This window comes from Podarcis cretensis (assembly GCF_951804945.1).
Source record: "Podarcis cretensis genome assembly, chromosome: 2".
NCBI lineage: Eukaryota > Metazoa > Chordata > Lepidosauria > Squamata > Lacertidae > Podarcis > Podarcis cretensis.
Window position 1 is genome coordinate 127,053,962 of NC_137171.1, and position 12,222 is coordinate 127,066,183.

General features: G+C 49.4%; 1 protein-coding gene across 1 annotated transcript; it reads left to right on the top strand.

Moving 5' to 3' along the window:
* The first annotated feature begins 122 nt into the window (after positions 1-122).
* On the top strand, positions 123-4,479 carry RPS18 (ribosomal protein S18). The gene is made up of 6 exons (XM_079964171.1): positions 123-268; positions 2,052-2,150; positions 2,647-2,733; positions 3,218-3,319; positions 3,973-4,064; positions 4,358-4,479. Exons 1-6 carry the CDS (start codon positions 266-268, stop codon positions 4,431-4,433), a joined length of 459 nt encoding a protein of 152 aa, XP_079820297.1. The 5' UTR covers positions 123-265; the 3' UTR covers positions 4,434-4,479.
* Positions 4,480-12,222: the final 7,743 nt, after the last annotated feature.

Here is a 12,222-nt window from a genome sequence, read left to right on the forward strand (position 1 = left end):
TAGAAAACGGCTTGGCACGTAATTGCATTTCCCAGCAGATATGGGACGGCTCTACTTTTCTATCTCTATGGTTCCGGAAGTGGGCCTGCCCTTACTCGGCTATGACTTCAACCCGTTAGAAAGTCTTCTCTCTAGACTCTAGAGAACGGCCCACCGCCGCCGGAAGTCGCTTTTTCTTCGGTGGGCGGGTCTTATATGCAGGCCGTCGCGCCGGCTCTACTTCCTTTTCCGGCCACAGCAGGAGAGAGAAACAGGCGCCGCAGCCATGGTGGGTCCTGGGGGGGGGGGACCGGGAATCCGCCGCCATCCGCCGCGGGGGGAGCGCCGGGAGCGGGACTGGGGGGTTCCGCGGGGAGGGTGCCGCATGGGCTCCGGTTTCAGGGAGCTATTAAGGGCGCGGGGGGGGGTCTTCCCAGTGGGCGAAGGAGGGAGTTCCCCAGATTCTCTCCCAAGCATGGAGACGGGCGAAGCGCTGCACCTGGTGAACGCCTGCCTGCGTGGCCGCAGCTGGGAGCTCCGGTGAAGCTGCGAGCCTCACACCGAGTCTGCTAGGCAGGCCAGTCGTGTGATGACCAGGGCCCCCTCCAATTGGGAAATGGGGGCGAATGGGCCGCTGAGCCCGAGAGTGGGCCTGGCCGAGTTCCATGGGGGGCAGCCTCCTTGATCCTGGCAGGCAGTGCCCCCTCGAGGAGCCTCAACCGCACAGTCCACTTCAGCTTCCTTCACTAATAATAATAATAATAATAATAATCTTTATTTATACCCCAGCCAGAGCCAGGCTCAGGGGTGACTAACACCAATAAGATCACAGCAAAAACATATTAGGGGGAAAAGAGAAGGGGGGAAAACCAATTTAAGATACAGGTTAAAATGCAGCCTCATTTTAAAGTAGCCAATAAATCGAGACCGTGAGGGGAGGGAAACATAAGGGTCAGGCTGAATCTGAGGGTTTGCTGAGGGCAAACGGGCTTGACAGGTTCCTAGTCCTCAAGTCGCTCCAGATGCTTCTGGCGACAGCCTACAAGGGAGGCGGGAATCGCTGTGCTGAGTCTTGACTTTGCAGAGAGGGAGATGGGGGACATTTGTGGGCAGGGGCTTCATCTGGGGTCAAGCCCTCGTGGGGCTCTGGAGCTTACTAGTTGCAAGCTCATAGTCTAGTTACAGTGGTGCCTCGCAAGACGAAATTAATCCGTTCTGTGAGGCTCTTCGTATAGCGGTTTTTTCGTCTTGCGACAGCTTAGCGGTTTAGCGGCTTTTAGCGGATCAGCTGATAAGCGGCTTAGGGAAAAGGGGGGGGAAACCGCGGGAACTCGCAAGACATTTTCGTCTTGCGAAGCAAGCCCATGGGGAAATTCGTTTTGCGAAGTGCCTCCAAAACGGAAAACCCTTTCGTCTAGCGGGTTTTCCATCTTGCGAGGCGTTCGTCTTGCGGGGCACCACTGTATAACAACAACAATAATTTTATTGTTTATACCCTGCCCGTCTGGTTGGGTGGCTCCAGCAACTGTCAGGCTAGCCTTCCTCACAGGTGGTGGTGAGGCTGAAACGGTGGAAATCCCTGTGGCAGCTGCTATTATTATCGTTATAGTAAATTTATATATCGCCCTAGACCCACAGGGCTCAGGGCGGTTCAGAGTAGTATGTTCTGTCTCTGCGGTCAGAGGCAGCGATGTTGTTTCTTGGAACTGCAGAATAATTCATTATCATTACTATTACTTCTAGGTTTCCCTTTCGGGCCGCTGGGAGAAGTGGGATTCTGGATTCTGAGGCTGGAAATGGGCAGCTTGTGGCCCATCTCAGCCTCAGTTTCTCCATCTGTGAAATGGAGGCCTGAAATCGCAAACATGTATTTCCTCGATTTACTTTCGACACACACTCAGGGCGTGGGAAGCCTGGTTTCAAGTCATTCAAGTCTGGGCCCCCATCTCTGAGCCCTCCAAGCTTCCAGTGTCAGTGGCAATGGGGAGACTTTGTTTCCTTTGCAGAGCTGCCAGGATTTGTTGCCCTTTCCAGAGTCTCAATAAATCTTTGCTTCTCTCCTCCTCCCCAAGTCGCTCGTCATCCCCGAGAAGTTCCAGCACATCCTACGAGTTCTCAACACCAACATCGACGGGCGGCGGAAGATCGCCTTTGCCATCACCGCCATCAAGGTCCGTAATGGGGCGGTTGTTGCGCGTTTCCTTCAGCTAACTAGAATTATAGAGTGGGAAGGGACCCCATGGGTCATCTAGTCCAGCCCACCCCCTGGAATGCCGCTCTCACAGCAGTTGTGACATTTGAGGCAGCGGCGGCCGTTGGGGGACCTGCAACGGTCAGTAAATGGCATGGCGTTCCTTCGCCTTTACGTAACCCCTGTGTAGGAACCAAGTCACATTCTTGGGGGGAAAGCAGGAGCTGGGTTTGGGGTTCGGCGAAAGCAGCGGGCCTCCTTTCTCCCTCTATCAAACTAGTTCAAGGCCGAGTTGTTCCTGCACAAATGTACTCTTTGCGTCTGCAAAAAAAATAATATTTGCACAGTCGTTCCCTAGCACGGTCTTGAGTAAGCAGATTCGGATTACTACTTCCGTGCTCTTTGTCACATCCCTTCGTGTGGCCTTTTCTCTGGGTGTCTCTTTGGTCCTGATCCTCCCCTCTCCTTCCTTTCAGGGGGTGGGCAGGCGTTACGCCCACGTGGTGCTGAGGAAGGCGGACATCGACCTGACCAAGAGGGCTGGAGAGCTCACAGAAGATGAGGTGAGTGTGTGTGTGTGTGTCCTATCTTCAGTGGGTCTTGGGTGTCCTTGCAGAAAGCCTAGAGGGTGAGCTGTGCATGTGGGTGGGGGCACGTGGCCACTGAAGGGGATGCTGGGCTAAATCCAACAGCCTCCTCTAATGCTCCCCTGCTTTCCTGAATGACTCCATCTGGGGAAACCCAGCTAGATGGGCGGAGTATAAATGAATTATTATTATTATTGTTATTAAACTTTTCATTGTTGTTGGGATAGCTCTTGGTGTCTTCTCTCTCTTTTTGGTACTCCTGTTTCCCGAACCTGAAATAGAAAACAGGATTTTAAATATATATGTACCTTGATCTTTGTTTTACTTAACACAATATGATTATTATTGTTTACTTGGGTTTTTGTCTGTTGTAGTTATTATACAATCGATCTGATGTTTAGGATTGATTCAGACGCAACACAGAACGTATCTGTGACGCTCTTTGCGCTCTCCCTCGCAGGTGGAGCGTGTCATCACCATAATGCAGAACCCTCGCCAGTACAAGATCCCTGACTGGTTCCTGAACAGGCAGAAGGACGTCAAGGACGGGAAGTACAGCCAGGTGAGAGCCAGGAGGACGGCAGGAAGCGAAACGCCTGCCTCCTCTGAGGAGCAGCTGGTGGGCCGTCAATTTGAAACCTTGCCAAAGAGAATTCCCAGGATGGTGGTGACGGTTGGACTTGAAAAGCTGAGAGGGGAGGAGAGCCTGATCAGACAAAGAGTTTGACCCACAAACGTTGATAGCTTTGGCTACCAGAAGACTGGACAGATTTGTAGTGAAGGCCGTTTCCACACTTCCTCCCTGCTCAGAGGCAATGATACTGCATACTATCTGCTAGGAATCTCAGGAGCTACCCTTCAGCTTGGATCCTGCTTGCGAGATTCCCCTTAACAGGGATCTGGTTAGTTGCTGAGAGTCCAGAAAGGTCCCTTCTGGCCTGGTTCAACCTCAGGGCTCTTCCTAGGTCCTTATGGTTTGTAAAATCTGCAAAAGGGACTCAAGAAGCAGGTGTGAAATTGTCTCACTTGAGTTCAGTGGGGGGCTAGGACCTGGCGCGGTTGCCCAGACCTCTTCCATGCGAGCCCCAAAGGCCATGCTAGGTGGACACCTGCCTCCAGGGCTGGTGGCTGTGTATCCTCTGCCCCATGGATGCAGGGCCTCTTTTCTGGGAAAGGAACTGCCCCATGGCCAACCCCTTTCTTCTGCCCCAACAGGTCTTGGCCAACGGGCTGGACAACAAGCTCCGCGAGGACCTGGAGCGGCTGAAGAAGATCCGGGCGCATCGGGGCCTGCGCCACTTCTGGGGGTGAGTAGCCGAGAGGGAGGGGGCTAAGAAAAGGGTGTCCATGCGGGTTCAAACAGCAGCAAGCAGGTGTTGGGGGGCAGCGGGGCGACACTGAGAGGATAAGAAATCTTGCTGGGTGGTAAATCCCTGGCAGTTGATATCTGGCAGGCCCCTCACTGTACTCATTACTGGGTTGAGAAATTGGGTCATGAGGGCTGAGCCTGGGGGGGGGGTCGGGAGTGGGGCATGCCTGTCATCTCTCTCCTCCCCCCACCTTGCTGATACGCCACACTTTTGTTCTCTCCCCACCCCAGCCTACGTGTCCGTGGCCAGCACACCAAGACCACCGGCCGTCGTGGCAGAACCGTGGGCGTCTCAAAGAAGAAGTAAATCTTTCCCCGTGCAGATAATAATAAAAAAAAGGGTTTTCTCAATGCTCTTGTCTCCTCCTTTGTCTCTGGTGGGTGGGGGGCTTGGACAGTGGGTTTCCCATCTCTGCACATTTCCTGGCAAAGGAGGGAGGGGGGTCTTGGCCAGCCCAGGGGGCTCAGAGGCCCACAGCATCAATGCTCAGGGACAACGGCAGAATGTACGTTGGGAGGGATCCCTCTTTTGGGGGGGGGAAATGTTCCAGTAAATAAAATAATTAAAAAACACCTGATTAAAAGCAGCACTGCCAGGGACTGTGAGAATCCCTTACAAGGAAAGTCTAAATAGCTTGGGGAATTTTTAGCCAGGAGACGGAAGGATAAAGGTTTATAAGGTCATGTGCACCCCATTTAAATCACTTGTCTGTGCCCAAGGAATCCTGGGAACTGGTTTACCCCTTCCCAGTGTTGCAGTTCCCAGCACCTCAACAAACGATAGTTCCCAAGGTTCTTTGGAGAGAGGCTGTGTGCTCCAAAATGCATGGGGTGGGTCTGACTCCCAGCTGAAGGTAAGCTTGGCGCTTGCTTCTTTCCCCCCTCTAGGAAAACAGGGTCAAGAATAGAAACTAAAATGGTTTGCCCTTTCGCTGGCGCTGTGGGTTAAACCACAGAGCCTAGGATTTGCCGATCAGAAGGTCGGCGGTTCATATCCCCACGACGGGGTGAGCGCCTGTTACTCGGTCCCTGCTCCCGCTGACCTGGCAGTTCGAAAGCACGTCAAAGTGCAAGTAGATAAGATAGGTACCGCTCCGGAGGGAAGGTAAATGGCGTTTCCGTGCGCTGCTCTGGTTCGCCAGAAGCGGCTTAGTCCTGCTGGCCACATGACCCGGAAGCTGTATGCCGGCTCCCTCGGCCAATAAAGCGAGATGAGTGCCACAACCCCAGAGTCGGCCACAACTGGACCTAATGGTCAGGGGTCCCTTTACCTTTTACACCAGTATATATAACTTTTGTTAAATTTTCTAAACGACATTTAAACAACCTTAAATCAATGTCCTCCCTTCTCTTTCGGTGGTTTATTTTACATACCATATATCCTTGCATATTTTACATGAACTAAACCATTCAGTATTCCATTATTGCATCCATCAAAACTTATTTACACTGTTGAATTTATCTTAATGCTACCAGCGTTTTTTTTTTTTTTTTAGGGACGCAGGTGGCGCTGTGGGTTAAAGCCTCAGCGCCTAGGACTTGCCGATCGGAAGGTCGGCGGTTCGAATCCCTGCGGCGGGGTGCGCTCCCGCTGCTCGGTCCCAGCGCCTGCCAACCTAGCAGTTCGAAAGCACCTCCGGGTGCAAGTAGATAAATAGGGACCGCTTACCAGCGGGAAGGTAAACGGCGTTTCCGTGTGCGGCTCTGGCTCGCCAGAGCAGCGATGTCACGCTGGCCACGTGACCCGGAAGTGTCTCCGGACAGCGCTGGCCCCTGGCCTCTTAAGTGAGATGGGCGCACAACCCCAGAGTCTGTCAAGACTGGCCCGTACGGGCAGGGGTACCTTTACCTTTTACCAGCGTTTTTAAATGAACACAATTTTTTACCCATTGTCAGGTGGTGGCGGTGGTGGCTGCTTGTGAGTTAGCAGGCAGAACTCTTGACCTGTCTTTTACAGGTTTTATTTTGGTGCAAAACTATTTACAGTGCAGAACCCCAAAGTTCGTGCCTGCCTCAATCCAGAAGTGGCTCTCTCCGGTTTTTACCCCGACATAAGAACTTGGTATCTGAAGAAGTGTGCATGCACACGAAAGCTCATACCTAGAACTAACTTAGTTGGTCTTTAAGGTGCTACTGGAAGGAATTTTTTTTCTTTTCTTTTATAAGAACTTCGTCACCCCCAGCCGTTTTCTTCCTTGCATTTTACCCCTCTGTGCAAGATGAGTGTCTGAAGATGTGTGTTTCCCTCCTGGCAAGGTGTAGTGCTGGGGCGTCCCCTGATCCCTCTTCCCCACTGGAGGCTTGGCTTTCCCCACCACAGGAAGAGGAACTGCTTCGCAAGATCTTTGGAGGCTCCCTGTATCCCAACCGCCTCTCTGCCTCCCTTCCCTGTTCCGATGACACTCCCCTGACACCCATATATTCAGTAAACGTTTTCCAGGCTTCTTTAAACGTGCATCCTTTCTCTCATTCTATAAATTAAGTCTGCAAGCTGCACATATTTCATCAGTTTAAGTTTCCATTCTTCTTTGGTTGGGACCTCATTTTACTTCTTTGGGCTCACAAGACACAGGCCCCAGTAGTGGCGTACATGAATAGCCTTTTTTGACACCTGGAAATTTCCCTCTGAATCATCTCCAACAAAAATAACACTGGGGTGGTTTTTTTTGGAAATGTACTTTTAGGCACAACCCCCCCCCCCCCCCCAATTCTTGATACAGTGGTACATTGGCTGTCAGATGTTATCCGTTCTGGCAGTTCTGAAACGTTCGACAACCAGGGCGCAATCGGCAGTTGGCAAATTCTATTGAGAAAATTGAAAAATGCCTCAGAAGTTGTTTGATTTCTAAGGTGTGTTTGCAAATGGAAGCATTTACTTCCGGGGTTTTGGCATTCAAAAACCGAAATGTTCAACAACCAAGACACCGCTGTATATCATTTCCCAATACTCTTACCCTTTTACAAATCCATCACATATGATAAAATGTACCCTCAACTTCATTACATCTCCAGCACTTATTTTAGCAAGTCTGCTCAGTGTTAAACACCATCGGGAAATCATTTTCAGGTCGTTCTCCTTCAAAGAATTACATGCTGTGTACTTCAAATCGCTCTTCCACAGATTTTCCCAGAGGCTCAGATTAATTGTGGCGATCACACAGGGTCCCCGGACGTTTGATGGTCTATTGACCCTGTGCCACCACTGTGATTGCTTTCTTCACTACCACCAACCCGTTTCTCACAGGTACACACACGAGTCCAGACAGTTGTCAACATTAACAAATGATCAAGTTTATTTATAGGCATGAACAAACTTAAGGTTACAGTTAATTTTTCTTGGCAGTTTCTTAATCTTTGTTCCTTAACTGTCCTATGCGTTCCTAACAACTTCAAACTGATTATTCCAGGACTTCCGGGTTAGCGCCATCGTTTAATGGCAGATTCCCTCCAAGCTCCGGAGGGAATCGGCTCCGCAGGATCGGGTCTTGTCTGCGGCGGCGACGCAGGGACCCTTAAAAATCACAGGTGCGGATGCCTGTGAACCTGGTGACTCGGCGGGCACCATTTGCACCCCCCCAAACCGCGAAGGAGCCTTTTTAAAGGCTTCAGAACAGGGACGGGGTGCTGAGAGTACATTGCTCCTTCTGCGCAGTGAAGCCGCAAGGCATTGACGGAGAGCGCTGACTTTTTCCTTGGAACAATTGGACTTTAAAGTAAAAACCCGTGAGTAATATGGAATTCGGAATTTAAAGAAAAATCCTTGCTGAATTAGGAACGAGCGGGGAAGGGTTAAAAAGGAAGTCCGCCCCCCCTTTGTAGATAAATTAAAGCAAAGAACCTGCCATCTAAGGTCAAGAGGACCTTTCTTTCCTACTCTAAAAGACTTTAACCTTCATGGTTTGACACTATAAGAAATCTTACCGGAGGATAAAAAATTAACTGAGGGAGCTGAAGTTTCACCCCCGCGGACCCGGGAGTGTCCCGCGAGAGAGCCTGCTGATGAAGTACTGAGGAGTTTGACAGCTGTCAAATTGGCTGTCAGAGGGAAAAAAAGAACTTTGTTTCTGTTGCTTCTGCTGGTTATATTTCTTACAATTTGTGGAGAATAAGGAAGGACTGATACAATAAATTGACTTGAGCTGAAAAACATTAAGAAACTAAAATCCCCCTAGAGGGGGTTTAAGACATTACAAGAATGGCTGGAGGAGGGAAAATTCAGACTGAATTGGATAGAACATTTGTTCTCTTGGGAAAGTTACAAGGTGAAATCGATGTTTTGGCTACAAGTGTCACAACTCTGGTCTCAGCAGTAAACAATTTTGTTGAAGTTGATAAGGACTCGAAGCAGGAAGCTCATACAACTGAGCAATTAGGGAAACTTGAGTGTTATGAGAATATAGAAAAGGAGATATGTGCTGTTCCTGAAGAGAAGGAAGGAGGAGTTGTAACTTCCCAGATGCTAAATGAGGGTTGCAATTTGTGGCCTGACATGAAGGTAATAAAGGAGGATAACAATCTGATGTGGAAAGCCTGGCCTGAATTGGTGAGCCTAAAACTGAGAGATCCCCCTATGTGGAGATCTGAAGACCGAAGGATTACAAATTTGATTAAGGTGGCTGTTGGAGCTTTGGAGACATTTGGACTTGAAAGGAGTATGTCGGAGTACCCCATAGGCTTTTTTTTCAAGCATGGAGGGCTGGCTGGAAAAAATATGGATCCTGTTGGGCCGAAGTCTCTTCGAAATCTGGGGTTCAACATTAAGGACTATCAAAAAGGCCGGCAAAGAGGAACTGAAAGAGATTTAAAAGCCTCGGACGTGAGATCTCCAGGCTAGACAAGATATTGAATTGATGAACACTTGTTGGGGACTGAAACCGGGAAAGGGGTGGGTGGAGTCTGGGAATCCAAAGGGTATATAGCTATAACTTGCTTTGTTTTTATTTTGCTTTGCTATTTGTTTGGAACTGGGGAAAGCCGTGGAAGGGAAATTTTGGTCGACTTTAGGAAAAATGTTTAAGAATGAGCAACGATGCTTAAGTATTGATGTTTAAATTTGGATAATAATAAGGATTTGCTGAATTAATAATTTAAATGGGAATACAAGAAGGGGAGGTGTGAGGAGGTCTGAGAAATAAGTTATATGAAAATAAGTAATTGGAATTATATGTCTTTTTAATTTTTTTTTTCTTTTAAAATTTGGATTTTTGTATTTTTGTTTGTTTGTTTTTTGTTTAATTGTTGTTTTTGTGTGTGTTTTTTTCTGAAAATGCTAATAAATATTCAAAACTGATTAGTCCAACTATCTATCAGACTCCACCTAACAATTCCTCTTACTCACAACATAACTCGACTAACCCACAGACTTAACCTCCCTCTTCAACTCCCAACTCTCAACTGACTTCCACACAACTCCACTCTCACTCCTCTCTCTGGCCAATCACATCACACTCATTTAACCCTTTCCTTATGACCCACCTAGGAGGCAAACGCCACAATTATTATTATTATTATTATTATTATTATTATTTATATCCTTTCTCTATTGCCAGTGTGTCATAGAAGCTTTAACAAGCTCATCTTTTGTTTCCCAATCTAACAACAGTTTGTACATTATAGATAATATTTTTCTTTGTTTTGTAAAAGGTCTTTTTCAAATGGTGAGCTTTGGTCCAAAAAATGTTTTCCTGTCTGTTTTAAACATTTCATATAGCTGATGATATTGTAGCCAAGTCAGAACTCTACTCTCAAACTGTTAAGTTATTAAGCTGAATCTCTATCACGGCTCCGATGCTTAATTTATGTATGATTTGTAACCATTACGCTGAAGACAGACCATAGGCACTGGCTCTCCAGGGCCCTGGCAGCCCCCACATCCCCCCAATGGAGGGGCTGGGCACCCAAAACTTTTGCACCAGGGCCATGCATGGCCCAGTGGGGGCATGAGTGCCCGATGTCACTGTCCGCTGATGTCAGACGCACATGCCCCGCAGCATGCACAACCCCAGAGAGAGCCCACAGAGAGAGGCTTTCTTCTGGGGAGGGTGGGACCCCCTTGGCAGGCAGAGAGGAGCAGCAGCTTGAACAGAGAGGAAGGGGGGAGGATGCTCCCTGCCTTGGGGGTCTTCCCCCTCCCTTGGGCATCCTCCCCCTGCAGCCCAGGGCCCTCCCCCTTCGCCCCCAGGCGCCCCAAGGGGGAAGAGAGAGGAGACTCACTGGATCCCAGGAGGGGCCACCGAGGCAGCATTGGCAGAGGACGAAGGAGGAGGGGCTTCCGCTCTGGAGGACCTGGGACCCCCGCCCCCACTTTCTGGCCTCTCTAGGATTCCAGCTCGGCTCCTGTTAACCCTTGGCGAGCCGAGCACACAGAGGGCACAGAGGAGCAGCGCATGCCCCCTGCGGGCGACTCAGGGCCTTCTCTCGCGGACGCCTCAGAGCGAGAAGCGAGGAAAGGGGGAGGCGGAGGGAGGGCGGGGCAAGGACCCGTGACGAAACAGCCCTGGCCCCGCCCCTCCGCCGGGAAGGCGGCCGTGGCTGCTCTGAGGGAAACGGCTTTTCCCGCCTTTTCCCACCTTCCCGCCTTTCGAAACCTGACCTTCCCCTCAGTTTTAGGCGCCAAGGAGGCCGATTCCTGGCAGACCAGGCGGCAGTTTCCCTGGGCTCCCTCCTTTATCGGGGGATTTATTTTCATTCTGCGTAATTTCTGTTCATATCTCTTGCTTTTGGAGCTTCTGCTTCTTTAGAAAGGATTGGATTGGATTGATCTTTATTACGGCCATTGGCCCGTTACACGACAGTTTCCCATACCAGCATAATATACTTAAATCTCCAAATTTAAATCGCCAAAACTTACAAAAAACAAACAGGAACCAAAGCAAAATAAAAACAAAGACCACCATCATACATTACAATAAATTTGTAACCTATACATCGCCCTCTGCTCATAAATTAATCAGGGATATCAATGGTGATATCACTTAAAACATAGATCGTGGTTTAAAGGGATTATCGGAGCCACACAGGAGTCCGTTTCTCTTCTTTAGGGATAGGACGCTGATCAAGAATCTGGCAACCATGAGTGATCTTTGGGGGTCATCATCAATTAGTATATCTCTCAGTTTGGCTTCAATCGTATCATCGGTAATTCCCTTAAGATATTGAGCAAGAAACTTGCTCCTGGCCGGTAAGTGAAAAGGACAGTCAAAAATTATGTGATGTAACGATTCCGGTGCCCCACAATTACAATCACATAAGAGCGATATCTGTCCATTGGAGAATCTATTTCTCAGCACGTTCAATGGGAAGGTGTTGAATCTTGCCTTTACAAAGGCATATCTATGAGCTGAGGAAGTTAAAGAATTCAAATAGTTTGGGAGCCTTAAGAGGGGTAATAAACCAAGATTTAGAGGTGAGCAGGTACCATTGCCCAAGACCATTTTCTGCTGCAAGTCCATCTCCTCTAGCTTACAGGTTACATCTTTTAGCTGGGACTATGTCCTGCTGGTGGCGCTGTGGGTTAAAGCCTCAGCGCCTAGGGCTTGCCGATCGAAAGGTCGGCGGTTCGAATCCCTGCGGCGGGGTGCGCTCCCGCTGCTCGGTCCCAGCGCCTGCCAACCTAGCAGTTCGAAAGCACCTCCGGGTGCAAGTAGATAAATAGGGACCGCTTACCAGCGGGAAGGTAAACGGCGTTTCCGTGTGCGGCTCTGGCTCGCCAGAGCAGCGATGTCACGCTGGCCACGTGACCCGGAAGTGTCTCCGGACAGCGCTGGCCCCTGGCCTCTTAAGTGAGATGGGCGCACAACCCCAGAGTCTGTCAAGACTGGCCCGTACGGGCAGGGGTACCTTTACCTTTACCTTTACCTTATGTCCTGCTCTAGTAATTTGGATGGGGAGATTCCCATTGCCGTTATTTTCAGCTGTAAATTTTTTACCCATGGGCTCTGGAAATCATCTCTCCACATACATTGTATCAAGTACAAGTTTGGGAGATTGTGCCATAGAGATAACCAATGACAAAGTATGTGCTTCCGCAGAGCATTTTCCAGGGATACAGTATTAAGTTCCATACGTAACGCTGTATTACTTACACAGTTTGGCAG